Source organism: Mustela nigripes, chromosome 13 (assembly GCF_022355385.1).
Source record: "Mustela nigripes isolate SB6536 chromosome 13, MUSNIG.SB6536, whole genome shotgun sequence".
Taxonomy (NCBI): domain Eukaryota; kingdom Metazoa; phylum Chordata; class Mammalia; order Carnivora; family Mustelidae; genus Mustela; species Mustela nigripes.
Genome location: NC_081569.1, coordinates 43,364,183 through 43,385,750, shown reverse-complemented (window position 1 = coordinate 43,385,750; position 21,568 = coordinate 43,364,183). Strand labels below are relative to the sequence as shown.

Genomic DNA, 21,568 nt, shown 5'->3' with positions numbered 1-21,568 from the left:
GATAAAAGATGTACATGTTATGGCCAGATGAAAAGTAGCTTTATTAGGATTTTTAAAAAAATCACTTGAGATAGGGCTAATTATTTTTATTAACTTCTATCAATAGGATAGTGGGTTACCTTAGTTGTAACTTACTCAATTGAGAAAGGGCAATGCACAGCTTCAGATCATGAGCTCTAAATCCTGATTTGAAAGAAATTTGTTATGTCACATTAATGAACATCCTGCAAATACTCTAGCATATGTAAAGAAAGTCATTAATATATAAATATCTATTTTTCTCTTCTTAACTTTATGTTAAATTGACTAATAATTTGATATAAAATTTTGTGCAGCATGTTTGTGAGTCTGAAGACAGGGAAGAAGTGGTCGTGTGTGAACTGTGTGAATGCAGTGTCGTCAGTTTCAACCAGCACATGAAGAGAAATCACCCTGGCTGTGGGCGCAGTGCAAACCGCCAGGGCTACCGCAGCAATGGCTCCTATGTGGATGGCTGGTTTGGTGGTGAATGTGGGAGTGGGAATCCATACTACCTGCTCTGCGGCAGCTGCAGGGAAAAGTACTTAGCCCTGAAGACCAAATCCAAGGCAACAAGTTCTGAAAGGTACCTTGAAATTGTATAGATATCCAGAACCTCTGAATAAAGAGTATAAAGTTTCTCTCTCATCAAGACATGGGAATTACAGCTTTTTTAATGGGAGGAGTTACACTTAACCTTTCCCTAAGTCCCATGATTGCTGAATTGGGGGCAGGAAGGGTGGAGGAGGTTGAGGGATTCATGTTTTGCCAGAGCTGGGAGCCTGTAGCCTGGTAACAATGGCATGGCAGCAGCTTCTTTGCTGGAGTCGGAGTCTATTAACCTTGGACTTACTGGCAAGTTCTGGGCAGGGCCCTTGCCTTAACCTTTAGGACCTCATGGTCAGTTTTTCTCATTGGCGTTTTTTTACCCTGTTTTTGACCTCTTAATTAAGATCTTTTTATTGATAAAAAAATAGAGTTTAGATTAAATGAGTTTCCATGACAACATTACTTCTTTTTATCCTTGAATAGCAATTCATCTGTAGTGAGTAGGCCTTTTATCCTTATTGTCAATGATTAAAATCTTCACAACATTCTGGAAGAGTTTTGGCTAAGAGTTTTTGTAGGTGACCCAGAAACCTCCCCAGTAATTTGGTAAAATAGTCATTGATTTTTGTAAGACTATGTGTACATACATATTGTAGTTTTTATTAGCATATAACACAAAACACTTTTATTTTGTGTTGCTTTATTAATGACCTTTTAAAATGTTCTAATGCCTTAATTTGCATTTTGGGGTACTAATTGTTTTGTATAAAAATACAATGTTCTTCATGTTTGGTGCAGGTACAAGGGACAAGCTCCAGATCTAATTGGCAAACAGGACAGTGTGTATGAAGGTAGTTATTTTGAGAGCTTCTTTATTTTACATGTTCCTGTATTTTTATATATATACCTTCTGCTTAACATCTGTTACTAAAATTTACCTTTTTGTATATGTGTTTGTATTTAGGTACATGTTAACTCAAAACATTCTCTAGAATGCTCAAGGTAGTTTCAACAGCCCTAGTTCTTAAAACCAAAGGAAAAGGACCTGGATTCAAATACTAGCTTGACCACAGAATGTTAGTCTTTGCATGACATGTTTTTTTCAGATTTTTTCTCTGAGAAAAGTAAAAAATAAAAAGTTGAAGACAGCATGAATTTATCTGGAGCATTCATTTCCTTGAAATAACTGATTCTGTAATGATTATGGATAGGGTTAAGAATTCTCTGTTGACCCCAGTACTTTTTATCAGTTGAAATCTCCATTACCAGCTGTAACATTTGCTTTTGCTTTAAATGAGTTTGACTACTCTGACTCCTTTTCCTTAGACTCTGACTGTGCCTTAGGAGTGCAGTTTGGTTGGGTCATCAGGAGATGGCACCTTAGTTCATTTTGTGGGTCCTGGGCTCTCAGTCCATCTGCATTTTAGACCTATCTCACAGTAACTCTTGCCAGTAGAGTTATGTCATGTTTATATTCACATACCATATGTTTATTTATTTAAATTCCAGAAGACTGGGACATGTTGGATGTTGATGAAGATGAAAAGCTAACAGGTGAAGAAGAATTTGAATTACTTGCTGGACCACTTGGTTTAAATGACCGACGCATTGTACCAGAACCAGTTCAGTTCCCTGACAGTGATCCCTTGGGAGCATCGGTAGCAATGGTAACCGCTACCAACAGTATGGAAGAGACTCTGATGCAAATAGGTAAACTGAAATGCTAATTGGCGTGGATTTTATAAAGTCTGTATTAATTTGTTTCTTAGGTTAGGTGGTAAATAATAACACAACATCCCCATCAAGTGTCTTTAGTCAATTGTTTTAACATTTTGAAGGTATCATGTAGTATTATTTATTTTTTGTTTTTATGAAATATTAAAGTGATTTAAAAAAAGTCAATAAAATGTGAGTATGATTTTTTTTTTTTTTTGACATTGTGATAAGAGAATCCTGGAGTTGACTATAAAAACAATTTGGCAGTCTTTTTTTTTTTTTTTGCATGAGAGGGTATGGGTGATTTTTCTATCAGGAATACAAAATAAAGAATTAATGTTGATGACTCAGTCCTTTCTCTTGTACTCAAAGCATATTTCTAAAACTATCTTTCCTTTGTTAGTATTAGTAGAAATGATATATGAGCAAAATAAATGACACCAAAACATTTTAAGAAACATATATAATAGATTATTGCTTTAGAAATGTTCATTTCTCCCAGGGAGTTTTCTGTGTAACTAAGTCCAGATGAACAAAACACACTGGTTTGCTGTGTTTCCTTGCAGCCCAGAACCTAGGTAGAATGGGAAAATTTTTCACTAGTCTGGGTATGTTTTTCAGGTTGCCATGGCTCTGTAGAAAAGAGTTCCTCTGGAAGAATAACACTAGGTGAGCAGGCAGCTGCTTTAGCAAACCCTCATGACCGGGTTGTGGCTTTAAGGAGAGTGACTGCTGCTGCCCAGGTTCTTCTGGCAAGAACCATGGTAATGAGAGCTCTGTCTCTTCTCTCAGTAAGGTGAGTACTTGTGTCAAATGATGCTGTTAGTTTCTAGTATATAATTGACAGGAGTCTGATACTGTTTGGGAGGATGAGATAGAATTTTTAGAACCTCAGATATCTACCATTGAATGAAAGAAGTTAGACATAGTTATCATTTTTATTCAGTCAGTAAATACATAGCTCTTATCTGAAATGGGAAACTAAGGCTATCAGTCCATTTGGCACAAGATAAAAATAAAAGGTTTAATGAATAAAAATAAAAGGTTGAATGAAACTAAGGCTATATCAGTCCATTTGGTGCAAGACAAAAACAAAAGTTTTGAATGAATGAAAATTGACCAGCTGTGTAGCTACTTCAACCTGCAGATTTCATCAAAGAGATTCCTGCCATGCTCATATTGTGGAATGTTATACTAGAAAAGGAAAAGAGCCAAGAATACCTAAAAGACATCCATTTAAGAAATAGTTAATCAAAGGTATATAACTACAAATTGGTGAAGACAGAAGGACCTGAAATAAAAACTCAAAGTAAAATTTAGAGGAGACTCTGTTATTGGTTCAAGAATAGGTAGTTTGGAGAATGGAGGAGCAGAGTTTAGAAACTGACCCACAGGTTGTTCATGGTATAATGGTGAGCACTCTGGACTCTGAAACTGATCCACATATGTAGATAAAACACCTGATTTATAATTTGATTTATGACTTTGTTTATACTGCAGAACAATGAGGAATTGATGTCTTTTTCAATAACTTGGCCTAGGTCAGATAGTTTATTCACATAGGAAAAAGTGAGTCTTGGCTCCAGCCTCACACGAATTAAAACAAATATTTCCAAGTGGCCCTTAGGCCTATATGTGAAAGATAAACCAATAATGTTTCTATAAGGTAGGAAGAATTGATTTTTTTTTTTTTAAGATTTTATTTATTTGACAGACAGTAAGAGAGGAATACAAGGAAGGGGAGTGGGAGAGGGAGAAGCAGGCTTCCCACTGAGCAGGGATCCTGATGCTGGGTTCCATCCCAGGACCCTGGGATCATGACCTGAGCCGAAGGCAGACGCCTAATAACTGAGCCACTCAGGTGCCCCGGAAGAATTGATTGAGTCACAAAAAGCATTCATCATAAAGAAAAAGACTAATAAATTGGACTACATTTAAAAAGAATTTCTGTTTAGCAAAAGTCATTAAGGAAGTAAAAAGAAAGTAAAAAAAAAGTCACTGAATGGGAGAATTATCATTGTATATTACCAATAGAATGTAAAGAACTCCTATAAATCCATAAGAAAAATAGACAACCCGAAAGAAGAATGGGGAAAATGCAAAAATAATATGAGAGGATCGCCAAATGGCCAGTGAACATGGAAAATGAGGTGTTCAACCTCAGTGGTCTTTCGAGAAATGAAAATGAAAGCCCAATGAGATACTGATTCACACCCACCAGAATGGCTAAAATTTAAAAGACTGGGAGGGAAATGTGAGCAGTTTCTCACTGCCAGTGGGAAAGTAAATTGGTACAGTTACTTTGAAAAACTCTTCGATATTACCAAACAAAGGTGTGTATTAACATACTCTATGACCTAGAAAACTACTTCTGGATATGTATTCAACAGAAATGCTTATATATGTGCACCCAAAGATATAAGTAGGAACTTTCGTGGCAGTGCTGTTCGTAATAGCCCTGTGCTGGAAACCACCTAATTGTCATCAGTGTGGATAAATGAATTGTGGTAGATTTTATTAATATGGTGGTGAAGATGAGTATTTGCTGCTATAAAGCAACAACAAGGATGAGTCTTATAAGCATGATGTTGAACAAAGAAGCCGCAAAAGAATATAGACTTTTTTCTCTTATTTATATTAAGTTCAAAACAGGCCAAACTGATTTTTGAAAGTCCGTGATATTGTTTACTTTTGAGAGCCTAGTGACTGAGATAGGTCTAAGCAGGCTTCTGAGGTACTGGTAATGTTCTGTTTCTTGATCTGGGAAATCATTACATGGGATTGTCCAGTTTGTGAAAATTCATAATTTGTGAACTTTCCTGTAATTATCCTTTGGTAATTCAGTTATGCTTCAAGTATATTCAATTGAGACTGTGGACTCTGAGAAACAAACTGAGGGTTTTGGAGAGGAAGGGGGTGGGAGGTTAGGTGAGCCTGGTGGTGGGTATTTAAGGAAGGCACGTATTACATGGAGTACTGGGTGTGGTATATAAACAACAAATCTTGGAACACTGAAAAAATGAAATTAAATTAATCAAAAGAAGGGTGCCTGGGTGGCTCGGTGGGTTAAGCCGCTGCCTTTAGCTCAGGTCATGATCCCAGGGGTCCTGGGATGAAGTCCCGCATCGGGCTTCTGCTCGGCGGGGAGCCTGCTTCTCTCTCTCTCTCTCAGCCTGCCTGTCTGCCTACTTGGGATCTCTGTCTGACTGTCTGTCAGATAAATAAAATCTTTTAAAAAAATCAAAAGAAAACATAAATAAAATATGAAGATGTTTAAAGTTTCTATAACAGCTTCAGCTTATATAATATTTTTTGACTTCTCTTAGGATATATATGATTAGTGATATTGCAGCTTGCCTTTTATTTTGGTTGTTGGTATTTTGGTATGTTATGTGGGGCTCCAAATGGTCCCTTCAGAAATCTGTTTTCTTTATCCATCTGAAGTGTGTTTCTTTCTTGCCAGTGGTTCCAGTTGTAGCCTGGCTGCCGGTCTTGAATCTCTGGGGCTGACAGATATCCGAACCCTGGTTCGATTAATGTGCTTGGCTGCAGCAGGGAGAGCTGGCCTCTCCACCAGCCCTTCTGCCATGGCCAGCCCCTCAGAACGCCCACGAGGTGGGCACAGCAAGGCCAGCAAGCCCATCTCTTGCCTGGCTTACCTGAGCACAGCGGTGGGATGTCTGGCATCAAACACTCCGAGTGCTGCAAAACTTCTGGTACAGTTGTGTACACAGGTGAGCTGGTTTTCATTGCTTTTCTTGTTGCGATGCTTACTTCTGACCAATTCTTATTAAAGAGCCTTTTGAGGCAAAATCTTTTAGTTCCAAAGTTATATGTAAAAATTAAATCTGTTTGTTCCAATTGCCTCTTCAGAACTTGATTTCTGCTGCAACAGGTGTAAATCTAACCACAGTCGATGATCCAATTCAGCGAAAGTTTCTACCCAGCTTTCTTCGAGGAATTGCTGAAGAGAACAAGCTTGTTACCTCCCCAAATTTTGTTGTAACTCAGGCCCTTGTGGCGTTACTAGCAGACAAGGGGGCCAAACTGAGACCTAACTATGATAAGTCAGAAGTTGAAAAAAAAGGTACGTTTCATACGATTTACCATTTAAATATGTAGTCTTGTAACCAATTTGATTCATGCTTTTTAAAACATGTTTTAGAGTTGTTGTAAGTGATGAATTACATAGCATCATGTATACTTCTTAAGTTCAGATCATGAAAGAAGTGCATGGATCCTTTTTTCATTGTACATGGAAACAAATATTAGAAAAATGCACCAGATTTGTTTGGTTTGATTAGACTGTTGTATTAGATTATGGTTTGAGTCACCAATAGATAATTCTGATTAGGTTTCCTTAATAAAACCTAGATAAAGATAGTGCTATTTTTATCTTTGTCATAAGATGATAACAGTTTGAAAGGTTTCTTTAATCACTATTATCTGTCAGCCTCTTCATCAGAACCATTTGGCCAAGATAAATGGGCCTTTGGATCTGTCAGCACAGCCCCTTGACTGGCTGTTATGATCACTTTTGAGCAGCAGAAACCAAACTTTTTAGGGCATGCTGCCTCTGTCTTGGCCTTAAAAATCATTTCTGCTGCGTTCTTGGTCAGTGCGGCCTTAGAGCAAAGACTGTTGATAGATGTATATAAATGTATATTTTCAGTGAATCAGATTTATTACAGAATATGGTATGAGATAAATGCTTTATACCTTGTATGTATATCTTAGTGAAATGATTGCTTGCAAAAGTGCTAATTCTTTAAAGATATGGGTTAACCCATTTTTTTTGTTCACCACCACCAGCTCTTACCTGGGCATCATTTCATTGTTTTGTTTAAGCAGGTTTAACTGCCCAATTGTATGCCCATCCTTCCTATGATCCTTCTGCTGTAGGCCCTCTGGAGCTGGCTAATGCCCTGGCAGCCTGCTGCCTCTCCTCCAGGCTGTCCTCACAGCATAGGCAATGGGCTGCTCAGCAGCTTGTGCGCACTCTTGCTGCGCATGACCGCGACAACCAAACAACTCCCCAAACACTCGCCGATATGGGAGGAGATCTCAGAAAATGCTCCTTTATCAAGTTGGAGGCTCATCAGAACAGAGTATGTATTTTGAGCCTTATGTGTGTTAATCACCTATGTAGGATAAAAGTTTCTTTCCTTCTCAAAGAGCTCAAAGTTCAGATCTTAGCCTCTTTCTCTTTCTCTTTCTCTCTCACACACACAAAATTACTTGGCTAGGAGTTACAAACTCTCCTGTCTCTGTATGCTGGGTTGACATAATCGTATCAAAAAGAAAAATCAGTTGGGGGAGGAGAAGAAAACCAAGGGAATTGCCTCACAAAAGATGAGGGCTTGTCCATGCAAAAGGAAGAGAAGTTGTCCTCATTATTTTAATCCAACGCACTGAACTCCAGAGGATTGACAAGGGTGTTTTAGGAAATGAAGACTGATCTCCATGATTTGCCAATTTCAAAATCACTTCTTAGTCTGCACTGTTTATTTTGTAGAACATATAAATATGTTGAAATATTTATACTTTATTGAATTAAATACACATTTTTAGTAAAGATTCTAGTACTATCTCCAATAACTCAAATGAGTTTGGGCAAAGTACTTTAAAACCATAAAAATAGATTATGTTTACAAGCCAGTTAGAATAGAGTGAGACCATATATATTACATTAGATCATGAATGTTTTTCTTTTACAGTTTCCCTGTAGATTTTCTTAGGATTGTAGGATTTTTTCTTAATGAAATCTTGCCATTTGCAACCAAATGGATGGAGCTAGAGAGTATAAGGCTAAGCAAAATAAATTAGAGAAAGACAAATACCTTGATATCTCTCCTATGTGGAATTTAAGAAACAAAACAAATGAATAAAGGAATAAAAAAGAGGCCAAAAACCAGACTCTTAACTACAGAGAACAGAGGTTTCTACAGGGGAGGTGGATAGGGTATGAGTGAAATAGGTGATGGGGATTAGTTAAGAGTACACTTCCCATACTGAGCACTGAGTAATTATAGAATTGTTGAATTGCTCCATTGTACGTTGAAAACTAATGTAACACTTTATGTTAACTATACTGGAATTAAAATTTAAAACTTAATAAAAAAAACTGTTGGACTTTTTCAACTTTTCTAGGTAATGACTTGTGTTTGGTGTAATAAAAAAGGACTCTTAGCTACAAGTGGCAATGATGGTACCATCCGGGTGTGGAATGTTACCAAGAAGCAATATTCACTGCAACAAACCTGCGTGTTCAACAGATTGTGAGTGCCAACTTCAGCTCTCATGTGTAACATTTAAGATAAGAGAATCCTGACATGCTTCATTTTGATTGTGTTAACATAATCAAATTGCCACTAAACTTTTTTACAATTTTTCTTATATAATGATCTTACTACATCTGCAGCGTTTTTAAATTTCCAGGACAGTATTTAAGAAAATAAAAATTTTAACTATCAATATCTGGACTTACTCAGAAATAAATCGAGGTCTACTGTGCTAGCATAAATGCTAAATTCTATAAAACGGTGGCCTAATTTTCTATCATTCTTCAAGGGTTATTTAGGAATTAAAGTAATGATATTTCTTCTGTAACAGAATGTACAGCTTTTATAGTTTTATAGCTAGCTATAGGTATTTCTTTTCTAGGAACATCCCTAGAGATTAGGCAAATGAGACAATGTGCTCTGAATTAATAACCAGGTATACAACCCATGTAGAATCAGAATATCTTTGTTGACAAAGTAGGTACTACATTAAATGAGTAGACTAAGCATCACTCTTTAATAATTCTACTTTCTTCACATCGTGATAAACACTAGTGAATATGTGATTGTCAAATGCTGCTAGCCAGGCTTTTGAAATTAAGAAGCTTCTAGTCCATATGGTATCTTTTTTTTAAGATTTGAGGTTTAGTATATTTTTGGATGATGAAGATTAGAATTCCATACATGTCTCTTATATTCTAGAGAAGGAGATGCTGAGGAAAGCCTGGGGTCACCCAGTGATCCAAGTTTCTCTCCTGTTTCCTGGAGTATCAGTGGCAAATACCTAGCTGGAGCCTTGGAAAAGATGGTGAATATTTGGCAAGTTAATGGTAAGAGTCACGCCAATGCTAGCAAAATACTGAAGATACTTTTTAAGCCATTTTTTTTTTAAGCTTTCTGAGTCCAAACAGTGGCTTCCTTTCACCTTGAAACTCACAGTGTATTCATCAGCTGTGTAGATCTATGCATATTATGGTTTAAATTAAAGAGGATGATGGGGGCACCTGGATGGCTCAGTTAAGCATCTGCCTTTGGCTCATGTCATGATTCCAGGGTCCTGGGTGGAGCCTCACTGAGAGTTCACTGCCCAGCAGGGCATCTGCTTCTACTTCTCCCTCTCCTTCTGACTCCCCTGGAATTATGCTCTCTCTCAAATAAGTAAAGTCTTTTTAAACCTTAATTAAAAAGAATATGCTCATTTCCCGACTCTTTCTGAGAATTTTGACTAATCTGGTAGCTATAAACTAAAAATTCTTTTCATGTACTACTGCAAGTGTTCAGAATGGGATTTGAGCTGGAATTTTTAGTGATAGATTCTTTTGAATCACTTGAAATATTTATATTTAAATTGTCCATTTCACAAGTACAGACTCTTGTCAATGTCTTATACCATGTCTCTGAAAAGTAAAAATCGTTATTGTAATCTTGGGCTTATCCATATTTTTGTTTATTTTTGCATATTTAAAGAATCACTATTCTGTTTCACATATTTTTTTTTTTTTTTCTGTTTCACATATTTGAAGGAACAGCTAGCCTTGACTGTAGGGAAATTTCTTATGTTTGATTTTCAGTAATTACAGGAAAGAACTTAAGCTTTTGACATTTCTATACTGAATATTTTTCTTTACTCCCTCTTTAATAAAACTGTCATTTTTGTCCCATTAGTGGTTACAGAAAAGCCTATGAATTTGATAATCATGTGCAGTGTATAAATTAAGGGTCCTGCCTTGTAGTTGTATTCATTCTTAGACTATTAGGAAATTGGGGACTTCCTTGAGTGTACTATTAGAATTAAGTAATAGTTATTTTTGTATTATTGTTTTTGAGAAATAAGTAACAACTATTAACATTCTCTCCCTATTTAGGAGGAAAAGGATTGGTAGATATTCAGCCTCATTGGGTGTCTGCCCTGGCTTGGCCAGAGGAGGGTCCAGCTACAACCTGGTCAGGAGAGTCTCCAGAATTATTGTTGGTGGGACGGATGGATGGATCTCTAGGACTGATTGAAGTTGTTGATGTATCCACCATGCACCGTCGAGAATTGGAGCATTGCTATCGAAAGGATGGTAATGACTGGACTTTTGTCTAACTGAGAATGTATTCCTCCAATCAAGAAAACTTAAGTTTTTTGGCGCTTGCTCTTAAAAATGCTGAGTGAATATTACTTTTGGCTATTTCTCTAAATTGTCTGGTTGGTATTTCTTTTTAATTAGTTACCAAGTTGAAAGAGATTTCTCTTCAAACACCTGTAATATATCTCTGCCAAAGTGAGATTAAATAGTATTACATTTATCACTCATCCTTTATGTAAGTATCTGAACACTTAGAGTAGGGCTCCAAGTCTCCCTTGAAAGTTAGTAATGTCCAAGACAAAAAATTATAATCATTGGTAGATGTGAAATTGAGGAAGTGGGAGGAGGAGGAGAGAGGTTCTGGTGTGACAAGAGATAGTAGAAAGTTTACTTTAATTTATTTTCTCCCAGTTCCCTTTACTACATAGTTGTTTTGGGGAAGTGGAGCATTTCACAGATAACAGTCCCAGGTTACATGGTATTCTATTAGCAGAATATAACAAGGTCTTTTTTTTTTTTTTAAAGATTTTATTTATTTATTTGGCAGAGAGAAATCACAAGTACACTGAGAGGCAGGCAGAGAGAGAGAGAAGGAAGCAGGCTCCCTGCTGAGCAGAGAGCCCGATGCGGGACTCAATCCCAGGACCCTGAGATCATGACCTGAGCCGAAGGCAGCGGCTTAACCCACTGAGCCACCCAGGTGCCCCATAACAAGGTCTTTTTTGTTTTATTTTGTTTTAATTTAGTTTTTTTAAAATTGATAATGCTTTCATGGGGTTGAAATATTTTGAAGTTTAAAAAAATAAACAGTGGAAAGTCTTTTTCCCATCTACTCAGTTCCCATGTTCCCACAGAGAAACATCGTTTCTTGTTTTTGTTTTTTTTTTTAACCTTATAGCCTTCCAGGGTTATATGTACTTAAAGAAGTAAATATGAATATAGATTGTTAGAAATGGGACATCTATGGTAGAATATGGAAACACACTGAGTAGAGAATATTAACCAAAAGAAGGGACAGGTAATTTTCTTTCTATGACTTGGGTTATTTCATTTCTCAGTTTCATGGTAAACTCTGGTCCAAAAGGAAAGAAGCCAGTACATTAACTTGGAATCAGCAAGGAAATTTAATTTTTCAATAATCACCTGAAAAAAAAAGAAAGATTAAAAATGAGGGTAGTCGGAGCTCCTGGGTGGCTCAGTGGGTAAGCTTCTGCCTTTGGCTGAGGGTCCTGGGATCGAGCCCTGCATCGGGCTCTCTGCTCAGCAGGGAGCCTGCTTCCCCTTCTGTCTCTCTGCCTGCTGCTCTCCCTACTTGTGATCTCTCTCTCTGTGTCAAATAAATAAAATCTTAAAAAAAAAAAATGAGGGTAGTCCTTATCACTTGCAAATAATACTTTTGGGGCACCTTGGTGGCTCAGTTGTTTAAGTGTCTGCCTTTGGCTCTGGTCATGATCTCCAGGGTCCTGGGATTGAGCCCCACATTCGGCTTCCTGCCCAGCGGGGAGTCTGCTTCTCCCTCACCCTCTGCCTGCTGCTTCCCCTGATTGTGCATGTGCTCGTGCTCTCTGTCTAAATAAATAAAATCTTTTAAAATAAATAAATAAATAAATAAAACTTTTAAAATAGGTTACACAGAATCCCTGCTCTTAGCCTAATAATAATGTCTGATACATTAAAGATTTGGAAACTTACTTGCGGTGATTGCGGTAGCATATATTTGTTGCAAAATCTGTCTTAAGTTAGACAATGACAAAGGAGTCACTTATATTTTCTTTTTTAAATTTTTGTTTTTATCATGTTAGTGTCTGTAACTTGCATTGCTTGGTTCAGTGAAGATAGACCATTTGCAGTGGGATATTTTGATGGAAAGTTGTTACTGGGAACAAAGGAACCACTTGAGAAAGGAGGCATTGTTCTAATTGATGCACATAAGGTAAAGCATCTTTACCAGATGGTTACTTTTTCTTGTTTTTTATTATATAGTATTGCTTGATACTAGTTTTTAAAAATCGTTTACATTATTTGATACTCTATTGTTAACAAAGTCTTTGGACCATGTATATGCATGGAAGAGTCTGTGTAAGAAAGCCATCAAGCCAAGAAAGAAGTAAAACCAAAACAGTAAAATAGGAACTCCCCCTCAAATGCTAGAAATTCCATCTATGAAGAACGATTCCTTTACCTTAAAAAGAGGCTGCTGATTCTAATGCTTCAGGGCTATCTAGGCAAGTAGCATTGTGGATGAAGCCATGAGTTGGAAGGTGTGAAGGGGGTAAAAATAAAAAAGTGTCAGAAGAACACAATGATGACAACCATATAAACATATAAACACACAATATGTCTTAGATTCTTATAATATTCACTAATTTTTTATGAAGGGTGCCTCTTTTTTAAGTTTCTTTTATATTTTAATGAGTACAAGTCAATAAAAGTACCTGTTAAAATGCTAATGAAAGATGAATATTCCTTCTGAATCAGAATTTCATAATTCATTTATTCAGCTAACATTTATTGAACTTTGGCTCTAGCAAATATATATAATGCAGACTATACTGCAGGGTGAGTTAGTCTAGTGATTGGGAATGACACGACAGTATCTTATTTGCATAAAATGTTGATTTCAAAATAATTGAGTAATGGAACTTTGGATCATAAATTACTGAATTTAAAAGTATTTGTGAAGGAAGCATTACCATGAATTTTTTTTCTCTTCTTACCATTTTAAGGATACTCTTGTTAGTATGAAGTGGGACCCAACAGGTCATATTCTTATGACATGTGCCAAAGAAGAAAATGTGAAACTCTGGGGGCCTATTTCAGGATGCTGGCGTTGTCTACATTCACTCTGCCATCCATCTATTGTAAATGGCATTGCTTGGTGCAGCCTCCCAGGGAAAGGATCCAAATTGCATTTACTGATGGCTACGTATGTTGTAATTTGTGTGTGTGTGTGTTTATCTTAATTTTTATATTAGTGTAGACTGTTCCTTGCATTAAATATGGCTTCTTGGTAGTCTTAAATGGCTTATTGCCTGTTACTACTCTTCTAATATGTAATACTGTAAGATCATCTTGGACAAATGAAGAACAGTTTTCCAGGGTGGACCTTGCTATGCTATCTCCTTAACTGGGTGTGATGTTGCTAGAATATCGATTCTGTTTGTATTTCTTGTAAAAGGATTAGAGCATACATATTATAAATAATTTAAAAAATAATATTGTAGTAGTTTTGTCAGGTCTTAATTAATTGCTATTTGAAAATATGTTTATTTCTGCATATTGACATGGTTTTTTGTGATTTTTAAAATATTTTAATTTTTTAAATTTATTTTTGTGATTTTTTTTTTCTTTAAGTGGCTGTCAGAGTGGCTTAGTATGTGTTTGGCGTATTCCACAAGATATCACACAGACAAGTGTGACTAGTTCAGAAGGATGGTGGGACCAGGAATCCAGTTGCCAGGTAAATGTTCTGGTGCATTTGAAACTCTCTTTTGAAAGCATAGATGCTGTATGTTATCAAAGTAATCCTCTGTTGATTACTGACATACTCAATATTTAGTATCCAAAAGGGCAAGATCCATAGGGAAACATGAACAATTGTCATACTTTGTGTGTTTTCTGAATTAGTTTTAATTTTTGAAGTCAGTGCAGCATGTTTGCTTGTTAAAATGAGATATTCAAGAAATAATGAGTGGCGATCACTTAATGGTACTGGATATACTGGACACTACAGATAGAGAAGTCCAATGTTTAGTCTTCAGTACAGTTAAATAGCACTGCAGGAGCACCCCTATCCAACCAGAGTACCTCGTGCTGATACCAGAATTCCACCTGTGAAGAATAATTCCTTTACCTTAAACAGAGGTTACACCTTCAGATAGATGCTTACAGAGCCATCTAGAAGCTGGGAGTTGGAGGTGTGGAGAAGCTTAAAACAAACAGAAAACCTAGAAGCATGCATGCTTCCTATAAAGGACACAGCTGCCACAGACTTGATTGTCACCCTCCAGAAATGAGAATATTGTTAACGGACTGTCTTTTTTTCTTTTTTTTCTGATAGAAGTAAAAAAATCCAGTGATTTAAGTAAAATCTCTCAATATTAAACCTTGGCACCTGATTTAAAATTCTTTAAAACACCAGTCAAATGGCCTCCCTGAGCTAACAGTTTGCACCCTCTATTACTTTGTCCTTTGCTCATGATGCAAATACCCCTGGAAGAAATATGCCTTATGTCATCTTTGGGTAAATAAGTACATCTGGTATCATACTGCATCATAACTAGAAGGAAAAAGGAGGATAAGTGAGGGCGAAAGTGGTTAAGAGGGAGAACTAAGTAGCTCACTAATGGAAGGAAAATATCACATAAGTGGAGGTGGAAGCACTAGAGATAAATCTGATTTGCTCTTTGTGCTAGAGAGTAGCCCTTTGCACAGGCCTTACCTATCTCACTTCCAAAACCTGCACAGCAAACATGAAAATAAATACCATGTAGCAGATAGCCGTAGGCCAACAAAAAGAAGTACCTGGGTAATAGAGAACCAACATGTGCAGTTCATGAATTTTAGGAGCTAAAAATGGAAATTACATAAAGCTAAATTTAAAAATTAAGACATTCATTAAAAAGCAGAACTTAGGGGCACCTGTGTGGCTCAGTGGGTTAAAGCCTCTGCCTTCAGCTCAGGTCATGATGTTGGCGTCCTGGGATCGAGCCCCACATCAGGCTCTCTGCTCGGCGGGGAGCCTGCCTCTCTGCCTGCTTGTGATCTCTGTCTGTCAAATAAATAAATAAAATCTTAAAAAAAAAAAAAAGCAGAAGTTAGAATTTTTCTATCTCTGAGGAATAATTAAAACCTAGAAATGTAATTTTTGCCAGTTTGAAGAATAGGAAATTCACTTGAAAGTGTTCAAAAAAAGATGAAACTCAGCTTCAAAGGAGCAAAGGCGAACCAGGTTGATATTATATTCTCAAGCTAAACCTTAGAAGAGAGTTATCATTTCCTCCTCCCCAATTTTATGCTAAATTAAAAAATATAAAATTTTTAAGAATGAATTCTAAATCTTGAATCTTTAAATTTGTTTTAATTTCAATATGTGTTAAAAATAAAAATGAATTACAGGATGGATATAGGAAATCAACCGGAGCCAAGTGTGTTTATCAGCTGCGGGGACACATCACCCCTGTCCGGACTGTTGCCTTTAGTTCCGATGGCTTGGCGCTCGTGTCTGGTGGACTAGGTGGCCTAATGAATATTTGGTCTTTAAGGGTAAGAATATAGATGTTATTTTTTTCTTAATTAACTTATATTTGATAAAATTTAACTCAACTAATCTTAGGAATATTTTGTGTACTAATATTTTCAATACTGAAGAAACTGTTTTCAAAATTCTCCATCCCTTAATCTTTCTTACTGATAGAGTTTCAAAGTCATCTAGAAAAGACCCGGGAAAATTGGATAGTACCTATGTAATTGGACATTGCCAAATTTAGCCGGTGTAGATTTTAGAATATGTTTTTGTGAATGTGAAGTATAAATTTAAAATGTAAATAAGAACTGGGGCGCCTGGGTGGCTCAGTGGGTTAAGCATCCAACTTTTGACTCAGGTCATGATCTTGGGGTTGTGAGATTGAGCCCTGAGCTGGGCTCTGTGCTCAGTGGGGAGTCTGACTGGGATTCTTTCCCTTTCCTTCCCCACCTGCTCATGCCTCTACCCACCACCCCAACTCGCTCTTGTGCACATGCTCTCTTGCTCTCAAAATAAATAAGTCTTTAAAAAATAAATAACTAAATAAAGACTAAGTTTAAGTGATTGTACTGATATAAATACATCTCATTTTAGGATGGCTCTGTCTTACAAACTGTTGTGATAGGCTCTGGAGCTATTCAGACCACAGTATGGATTCCAGATGTCGGGGTAGCTGCTTGCTCAAATAGATCAAAGGTAATTTTACAATTACACTAAATTCTAGGGTACCTCTATAAGGTACCCTGGAATTGTAGTCTAAGCAGCCCACTTTATGTAGAAGAGGGGAAAATCGATATCCAGAAATATTATTACCTGCCCAGAATAATACAACTATTTAGTGACAGAAGGAAAACTAGAACCCAGGCCTCCTGATTATAACCTAGTACTCTTCCTACTGTACCCTAGACTTTGGTGAAAATGTTTAATTATTGAACAACTTATTTTCCACTGGATGTTATAAAGTGGATTTTTACTTCCTGCCATGATTCGAGATAGCACTAAACTGTCTCAAAAGAGTTTTTTCTAAAAAGGCGGACCAACGACATTTAACTCAAGTATACAAAATGTTTCTTGGCTTTGAAATGTAATATTCTAGTAAAACAAAACAAAACAAAAAAGAAAACAATAGTGGCCCCTACTGTGAAGTTAATTTTGGCATGACATTATTTCCTGCAGTCTTGTTCTTCATACCCTTAATGAAGTAGCCAGTGTACTACTTTAATTTACATTTTATTAGTTAAAAGATCTTTAAATTGAGCAATAAACCTGCATGAACAGGCATCCTAGAAGTTGAATATAGAATAAGAGCCAGGGCAGTGGTAGGCTGCCAGTCAGAGAAGTGCTGCTTCTCTTGCAGATGTGTTCCTCTGCAGGCAGAGCACTCCTTCCTCTGCTGCCCTGTGTTTTGTCAGGCTTTTGAAATATCCTAAATACCCTGTCCTCCAAGTTCTGTGAAATAGTAATGAATTCACATGTCTCTTTAAGGAGAGTCAGCAAAATGCAAGGTAGCTCACAAATTTTATGGTTACTTCTTACTCACTTGTTTTTACGTAGACAAAATTTAGGCTGTTTTGAAGGTAATAGGTATTAAAGGTACAGCGTAAAATGTCCAAAAAATAAAAATGTTCAGTGCAATAACAGAAGGAATTTCAGAAATGAATGGTAATAGAATTCTCTCTGTGTTATCTTTTACTTAAACAAATGTATCATGTGTCATGATTCATTTTCCATTAGGATGTTTTGGTCGTGAATTGTACATCAGAGTGGGCTGCTGCCAATCACGTTTTAGCAACATGTAGGACAGCATTGAAACAGCAAGGTGTTTTGGGATTAAACATGGCTCCTTGCATGAGAGCGTTTCTGGAGCGGCTACCTGTGATGCTTCAGGAGCAGTATGCCTATGAAAAGGTAACTGAGGACATTCACTGCCACAGAGCTATAGGGGACTGCTGCACCGGAATTTGAATTGCAGCTTTGAATTTATTCCTCAAGAGCATAAAGTCTGAGAAAAATGAGTGGTGCTATTGGGCAGAATCAAATAAAGTTAAATCATGTCTAAAATGATTGTTCAGAGGGTGCCTGGGCAGCTCAGTTGGTTAAGCCACTGCCTATGGCTCAGGTCATGATCCCAGAGTCCTAGAGATCGAGCCCCATGTCATGATCCCAGAGTCCTAGAGATCGAGCCCCACATTGGGCTCTCTGCTCAGCAGGGGGCCTGCTTCTCTTTTTGCCTCTGCCTGCCACTCTCCCTGCTTGTGCTATCTATCTTTCTCTCTCTCTGACAAATAAATAAATAAAATCTTTTTAAAACTAATTAATTAATTTAAAAATGGTTGTTCAGTAATCCTCAGCCTGCTTTTACTTTATTTTAGTAGGAGTAAAATTTTAAAATAATTCTCAAATTTGTATAGTGTTTGCGTAATTTTTTGCTCAGATTACTTATTCACTCCAGAACTTCTTACAGTACATGTGCTGTGGAGTATCATCTTCCCTTTTCTTACCCATGAATCTATTTTTGTGTGGTTTTGCCATCCTGAAAGTGGGAGGTGCAGGGGTGGATATGGGTGTCAGAGTGAACATTCCCTGTTTATCGGGTGAACATTCCCTGTTTATCGGGTGAATCCATGTGGAAAGTCTAGTGGAAGAGCTAAGGCTGAACTGAGTAGAGTCCTTCCATACTAGAATGAGGAATAAGGGAATTTGGACCTGTACCCCAGGCTGTGATACTGTGTAGTCATTCTTCTAGTACTCACTAGTGCTGCCCCTAGGCAGAGCTCTTTGGGTTATTTTTCTTCCATTTTTGGCCAAGGTACATTAATACAATTAGCTGTTACTCCATCTGGTTAACTTTACTGATGTATTTGCCCAGGTTGTTTTTTTCTGAATCACCTAGCGTCTCATGTAGTTGCTCTGCCACAGTTAGGTAGAGATTCTCTTGTAAAGGAGGAAATGTGAGAAGGGAGCAGGTCGTTGTGGTTTAGTTACTTTCTGCTGCTGCTGCTTCTTTTTCTTCTTCTTCTTCTTCTTATGCATGAAAAATTGTAGTGAAAATATACAGCTAAATGCATGTGATGTCCTGGATTGGATCCTGGAGCAGAAAAGGGGCATTAGTGGGAAAACCAAATAAAGTTCTGTGGTTTAGTTGGTGTTATAGCCAATATTAATTTCTTGGTTATATAAGATGTTATGAAGGATTTACAAGAATTCTCTGTACTATCTGTGTAACTCTCTGTATATCTAAAACTATTTCAAAGTAAAAGTCATTTAAAAAAATTTTTTGGGGACACCTGGGTGGCTCTGTTGGTTAAGCGGCTGCCTTCAGCTCAGGTCATGATGCCAGCATCCTGGGATCGAGTCCCGCATTGGGCTCTTTGCTCAGCAGGGAGTCTGCTTCTCTCTCTGTCTCTTCCTGCCACTCTGTTCGCATGTGCTCGCGCTCTCTCTCTCTCTCTGACAAATAAATAAATAAAATCTTTAAAAAAAAATATTTTTTTGTTTTTTTAAATTCCATTTAGTGAATATACAGAGTAATAATAGTTTCAGATATAAGAAAAGAGTAAACTTAAAAAATACAGTTATAGTATTTCAGAATACAGTAGGTTAATTTATAATATTTGGTACAGGCTCTTCAATTTGACCTTCTTGTATTTCCTCTTAGCCTCATGTGGTTTGTGGTGATCAGCTTGTTCATAGCCCCTACATGCAATGTCTGGCTTCCCTCGCTGTGGGACTGCATCTGGATCAGCTGTTATGTAACCCTCCAGTGCCACCACACCACCAGAGCTGCCTCCCCGACCCAGCATCCTGGAATCCAAACGAGTGGGCTTGGTTAGAATGTTTCTCAACCACCATAAAGGCTGCTGAAGCCCTGACCAATGGAGCACAGTTTCCAGAATCTTTTACTGTTCCTGATCTAGAGCCTGTTCCAGAGGATGAACTTCTATTCCTAATGGTAAGCCATGATAGGAGCTGCTGCTGTCTGCAGCTCAGATTGTATCTTGGGTGTTTAGCAAGTAGCAGACCTTCAGTGAGTATTTCGAAGCTTGGATAGCTAGAAGCCTGCCCTTAGATAAACTTGATGTATTTTGCTTTCAGGTGATCAGCCACTTTCAGTCTTATGGCAGCCCCCTGTGGTGACAAAGATTGTTTATACAAGAACTGTGGAGCTCCCATAAACTTGTTGGCTTTCCGTGACATAGTCCCATATTTTCTTCCCTTTTGTCCCTAAGTTCCTTGTTTGGTACCTGACTTATACATATTTTGACATCTTTTCCTGGGTCATCTGGGGGGGTTATTTCACATATAGATTCTAAATTATTTGACACTTTGATCATGTTTTAATCACCATAAAATGAGAATATAGAAGAGCATTCCAGTTGTCATTTCTTTGATTGTATTTGGGAATGTCCAGATGTAGAAAGTGTGATGTAGATGAGATGCCTGTGTGGACAGAGCAGGCCAGTGCTTGATCTAACAACCAATTTAGTTAAGATTTACATATACAAACATTTGAATACAAAGATACAGATACAAAACAAATATGAATGGAGGGAAATTAGTTATAAAATATAATTTTACGTAAAAAAATTTTTTAGGTTTTATTTATTTTTTGAAGGTTTTATTTATCTGAGAGAGAGAGAAACAAAGATAGAAGGAGCACGAGCAGGGAGGAGAGGGAGAAGCAGCCTTCTTTCTGAGCAGGGAGCCCGACCCCGGCAGAATACAGTTTTAATTAAGAAGTGTCCTTCTGGAGCACCTGGGTGGCTTAGTCATTTAAGCGTCTACGTTTGACTCTGGGTCATGGGCTCAGGGTCCTGGAATCGAGGCCCGCATCGGGCTCCCTGCTCAATGAGGAGTCTGCTTCTCCCTCTCCCTCTACCCAACCCCGCCACTTGCACTCTCTCATGTTCTCTCGCTCTTAAATAAATAAATAAAATCTTAAAAAATAAATAGCTATGTCCTTCTGAGCCTATTTGCTCCAAATCTGTCATTTTCTAGATGAGGAAATTGAAGCCTAGAAAGATGAATTGACCTGCCTGTTGCTATATAGTGAGTTCACGGAGATGGTACCTCCTGCACATGACCTTGTACCTGTTGGTGCTCAGAAAACCTAAATGGTTAATTTTGAATCACCAGTGTGATTGTGATAGTGATAGTTGATCATAAAGTGTTTATGATAAAGGGAAATATTAATAATGCATAGTCGTTTGGCATGATTATAAAACTCTCTTAATTTTTTATAGTATTATAAAATTTTCTTATAGGATTTACTAGGTTCTTTTATGAAAAGAAGACTTAGTTGTTAATTAATAACATAAATCTTGGGGCACTTGGGTAACTTGGTCCATTAAATAATCCAGCTTTTGATCTCAGCTCAGGTCTTAATCTCAGGGTCTTGAGTTCAGGCTCCATGTTGGAGGGGCTACTTTTTTTCCCCCTAAAAAACCAGATAAGTCTTGGGGCACCTGGGTGGCTTAGTGGGTTAAGCCTCTGCCTTTGGCTCAGGTCATGGTCTCAGTGTCCTGGGATCGACCCCTGCATCGGGCTCTCTGCTTGGCAGGGAGCCTGCTTCCCTCCTCTCTCTGCCTGCCTCTTTGCCTCCTTGTGATCTCTCTCTGTCAAATAAATAAATAAAATCTTTAAAAATTAAAAAAAAAAATCTTGATAACCAAGATTCATCCTGGTGT

The 21,568-nt window shown here is 37.5% G+C and overlaps 1 protein-coding gene across 1 annotated transcript in view; it reads left to right on the top strand.

Annotated features, from left to right (window-relative positions):
* Window positions 1-21,568, top strand: part of HERC1 (HECT and RLD domain containing E3 ubiquitin protein ligase family member 1) — a 187,286-nt gene that overhangs the window by 142,903 nt on the left and 22,815 nt on the right. The window contains exons 45-61 of the mRNA XM_059372224.1: window positions 336-604; window positions 1,366-1,418; window positions 2,077-2,277; window positions 2,905-3,079; window positions 5,747-6,017; window positions 6,157-6,370; window positions 7,186-7,391; window positions 8,434-8,561; window positions 9,267-9,394; window positions 10,430-10,630; window positions 12,439-12,569; window positions 13,363-13,562; window positions 13,991-14,096; window positions 15,755-15,901; window positions 16,476-16,577; window positions 17,616-17,789; window positions 19,540-19,833. Coding sequence (XP_059228207.1) covers window positions 336-604; window positions 1,366-1,418; window positions 2,077-2,277; window positions 2,905-3,079; window positions 5,747-6,017; window positions 6,157-6,370; window positions 7,186-7,391; window positions 8,434-8,561; window positions 9,267-9,394; window positions 10,430-10,630; window positions 12,439-12,569; window positions 13,363-13,562; window positions 13,991-14,096; window positions 15,755-15,901; window positions 16,476-16,577; window positions 17,616-17,789; window positions 19,540-19,833 — 3,000 coding nt within the window. The remainder of the gene's footprint in view (window positions 1-335; window positions 605-1,365; window positions 1,419-2,076; window positions 2,278-2,904; window positions 3,080-5,746; window positions 6,018-6,156; window positions 6,371-7,185; window positions 7,392-8,433; window positions 8,562-9,266; window positions 9,395-10,429; window positions 10,631-12,438; window positions 12,570-13,362; window positions 13,563-13,990; window positions 14,097-15,754; window positions 15,902-16,475; window positions 16,578-17,615; window positions 17,790-19,539; window positions 19,834-21,568) is intronic.